The following is a 4492-nucleotide window of genomic DNA, read 5'->3' as shown; positions in this document are numbered from 1 at the left end:
AGTGTTTGCTTGAGATGATCGACACTTTGGTATTTTTTTGGTGCCGACTTTACTCTTCAAAATACCCTAGACCAAGAAATCCCAAGGGGTTTTATCTGGTGAACACAATGGCCATTGCGTTGACGGGAAGAAGCATGGAAAGTTATTTCTCAGCCATTCTTGGTTGATGCGCGCTTTGTGGCTGAGTCCTGTTGGAAGGTCCAACGTCTGCGGCCAAAATGTTTGTCTGCCCATGGCTTAAGTACTCTCTCTAGGACAGTTTCCCGATAACTTTGCGCGTTTATTTAGCGAAGAGCTTGAAATGCTAGGCGACAGGAAAAACGCCAGAAAATTTTACCAGAGAGTTAGGCGACTTACGGAAGGTTTGAAGACAAGGGCGAACTCCTGTAAGAACAACAACGGCAGCCTAGTGATGGATGTCCACAACGTACTTAAATTATGGAGCGAACACTTTTCCACCCTACTGAATGGTAGCAGCACAGAAAGTTGCGGAGAAGACGAACCCGAGCCCTCAGTCGATGTTGATGGAGTCGGTGTTCCGCCACCTGATGATGTACGAATAGCGATTACGCGACTGAAAAACAACAAAGCTTTTGGAGCTAACAGCCTGCTGATAAGGTTCATGATCAATTCTCATACAGAATATGGTCAGATGAACGCATACTCGACTACCGGAATTTAAGTGTGCTGTGCCCATTCCACAATTAAGCATAGGTTACAAGTTCTAATCGAGCGTATTGTGCAAAAGACGGAAGCCCACCATCAACGAACTGATTGAAAATCCACCATAGACCAGGTATTCACAATGCGTCAAATCTTGGAAAGGACCCGCGAGAAAAGTATCGACACTAACGACCTAAGTGTCGACTTCAAAGCCGCTTTCGATAGCACCAGCAAAACGAATGGGTCTGGTGGCCAACGAGGACAAGATGAAGTATGTACTATATTCTGTCATCATTATAATTTCGAGAAAGTGGAGAATTTCGCTTATTTAGGAACTAGTGTTAACATGGATAATAATGTCAGCATCGAAATCCAACGCAGAATCACTCTGGCCAACGAGCGCTACTTTGGACTGAGTAGGAAATTCAGAAGTAAAGTTCTCTCTCGACGTAAGAAAACCACGCTCAATAAGTCACTCATCTTGCCCGGTTGGTATGTATATGGCGCAAAAGCATGGACGTATTCGAGAAATATTTTGGGGAAGATTTACCGGGCTTTACGCATTGGTGACGGCGACTACCACAGACGATGGAACGATGAGCTTTATGAGCTTTACAACGACATGGACATAGTGCAGCGAATTAAAATTCAGCGGCTTGGCCATATCGTTCGAATGGACTGCGACACTCTAGCTCTGAGAGTATTCAAATTGGAACCCGAAGGTGGCAGCAGAGGAAGAGCGAGGCCCCCACTGCGATGGAAAGACCAAGTGGAGAAGGACTTGGCTTCACTTGGCATTTCCAATTGGCGTCAGTTGTGGTGACTTCTGTATGTGACTGCTGTGATTTATTGAACTTGGTCAGAATCGCTTTGGAGGTAGCGCTAAACCAGAAATAAAGAAGAAAGTGTGATCAGGATGACGAAAATAACGTTTTAACCCCATTAAATATATTTCCTCAATATTTGTTTTCTCCTCTAAACTTTTTTGACGTAACTGGTGTACGCGTTCTTTTTCCATTGATTTTAAATTTAACTATTTTCGTTGATTTTAGGTCCTTTAACTTTTTGTTTCTCTGAAATGATTAAGTCTAGAGACATTTTCTTAAAGGGATCAACAACTTAAATTTATTAATTTTTTAATCATTTAGGCGCGAAAATTAATTTTGTGTTAATACTTTATTAGCACCCAATCAATTTCCGGCATCCACGTAGTCATATAAATTTTCGTTATCAAGGAACATATATTTATAGTTGTATATACTAAGTACATAGTATGCATATACATTTGTGCATATGTATGTACAACCATACATTCATATGTACAAAATGTTGGGAGATTAAATATTTTTGCTAATTTTTGATTATCCACTAAAATCCAATTACAAACGAAAGGAAGCCATTGATGTTGAACAGTACGCAAAATTAGTTATATTTAAAAGCATAAAAAACATTTCATACAATTATGTATAGTAGGTAGGTACTTATACGTATGTATGCTGTAGACTTTCATTGATAACCGGGATCTCTTATCAGCTTGGAGAGCATTGAGTGCTACTTACATGTGTACATTAGGGTGGTCCAAAACTGCATGTGAAAGAGTAAAGTCGGAATTTTTATGCTCTCAGCGCCTAGGATTGTTCTATACCGTATAAAATATTTCCTTATTTTTTTATTTTGAAATCAAAAAATATTTAGAGGTCGCTCAAAGCGCCCAAAGTTTTCCATGTATTTTATATGAGGAAAAAACAACTTTTCGTAGAAATGGTATAGAATAGTTAAAAATCAATATTTTTCTACCAGAAAACTCCGTTTATCTGCAGGAGATTCCCAATAATAATACCCAATTGTCTATTTAACCATTTTTCAACGCAACTATAATTTATAGGTCCGCCAAAAACCCACAAGAACTCCGAAAATTGCAATGGGGCGACCAATAAAAAATCGTTAGTATTAAAATATGGTTAAATAAACAATTGGGTATTATTATTGAAAGTATCCTGAAGAGAACCAGAGTTTTCTGATCTAAAAATATTGATTTTCAAGAATTCTATACCATTTGAACCATGGAAAACTTTGAATATTTCTAATATTTATATATATATTATATTTTTCTCTAAATATTTTTTTATTTCATAATAAAAAAATAATTTTTATTTCAAAATAAAAAAATAGGGGTATATATTTTTTTTCAATGTAGAACAATCCTAGGGGATGAGAGCATTGCAATTCCGACTTTACTCTTTTTGGACCACTCTAGTGTACATACATATATACAAATTAATGTACATGCATAAGTATGTATTTAAACAGAATTCGTTTTATTTATGTTGTTTATATTTTCGGACATAAAAGATTTCGTACGAAAATTTTGCTACTGACTGTCGGACTGATAGGGGCTTGTCGACTCCAGTCGCGATTAGAACGTTTTAAACTCTCATAGGAAGCAGATCGAAAATCGGCGCGTAGAAACGATATCGAACTACTTTTTTGCCGTTCGATCTGCACTTTTCAAGAAAAAAAGTGAAAACGCAACTAATTTACTATATACTTACTCGCACGTGATAATAAAACCAAAAAAAAAAAAAAAAACAATAAATAATAACAGTTTTAAGTGACTCTAAATTTTTTTTCCAACTCATATGTTTAATTTATTTAATTTACTCATAAGCCTATGAAATTATAAAAACTAAGCAATAAAATGATGCGATTATTACAGTCTCGTGCTACACTATCTGTGACTGCTGCAACGGCCACAGCAACGAAAAGTAATTTGATAACGGTCAAGGATGCAGCGACAAAGTCATTTAATAGATGGCGCCATGTGAGTGAAAAAAATTTCGTATGTTATAGCTAACTGACCGTCTCCACAGGATAAAATTTATTGCTGCCCAGCTATCATTTTGGTCGCTAGATATAAGTTATATCAGTAGCAATATTTGTGTGGGCTTTTTATAAGCATTTGTAATATAGCTTCGAAAACGTATTTTTGCCGGATTTAATCGCTTGAAAAATTTAGAAAATAGGCTAGTTTATATCCAAATACATAATTACAAATATTTTAACAGGAAGCAGCTCAATTTTTGCTTTTATATTAAAATAATAATGTTGTAGCCACGAAGTTTTCGTACAAATGAAAATGTAGCTGTCAAACTACCAAATTGCCGGCAATAGATGGCAAGATATAAGCTCTGATCATGGGCGTAGCCAGGTAGGGGCAGGGGGGTGCTCGAGCCTCCCCCCCCCCCTAACTTTGAAATTTTCCTTATATATATATAAAATAGTACCCTGAAATGCCTGCCCCCCCTAAATTTCATTCTGGCTACGCCGATGGCTCTGATATATATTGCTCTCGAAGAGCAATGAGCTGTCTCCATTGGCAAATTATATTCTGACATATGAATCAAGATATAAACTTTATCCTGTGGAGACGGGCAGTAAATTTGCCTTATAAAGCTGTTATGGCCAGTGTTGCCAGTGGGCCAAAAATAAAAATCGCGAAATAAATTAATCAAATATTTTTTGTCGTTATTATAACTCCATAACAGTGTCAATGTTTAGGATAAAACGATAAAATTTTTAAAGAACAACTGTGATAGTGACGATTCGTTGTGATATTTAGCCACATCGCGTGAAAATTAATAGTTTGGTATACTCCCAATACACTCACCAAAGAGAAAGTACTCCCAGCCTTTAACCGGTGAAATCTACTCGAGGGCACGGTTGTCACTTTGGTAAAATGTTACCAAAATTCATAACTTTTATTCTCTTTGGTAATTTGGTAACGTTTGATTTCACTTGGTAAATTTCAGACGAAATCTCTAAAAACCTT

The 4492-nt window shown here is 36.6% G+C and overlaps 1 protein-coding gene across 1 annotated transcript in view; it reads left to right on the top strand.

Annotated features, from left to right (window-relative positions):
* Window positions 1–3070: 3070 nt before the first annotated feature.
* LOC118740491 (alpha-aminoadipic semialdehyde synthase, mitochondrial-like) overlaps window positions 3071–4492 on the top strand; it is a 23695-nt gene continuing 22273 nt past the window's right edge. The window contains exon 1 of the mRNA XM_036472048.1: window positions 3071–3484. Coding sequence (XP_036327941.1) covers window positions 3362–3484 — 123 coding nt within the window. The 5' untranslated portion in view covers window positions 3071–3361. The remainder of the gene's footprint in view (window positions 3485–4492) is intronic.

The sequence above is a fragment of the Rhagoletis pomonella genome, unplaced genomic scaffold (genome assembly GCF_013731165.1).
Source record: "Rhagoletis pomonella isolate Grant_MI unplaced genomic scaffold, Rhpom_1.0 Rhpom_scaffold_00006, whole genome shotgun sequence".
Taxonomy (NCBI): domain Eukaryota; kingdom Metazoa; phylum Arthropoda; class Insecta; order Diptera; family Tephritidae; genus Rhagoletis; species Rhagoletis pomonella.
This window is presented reverse-complemented; position numbering and strand designations above follow the sequence as displayed.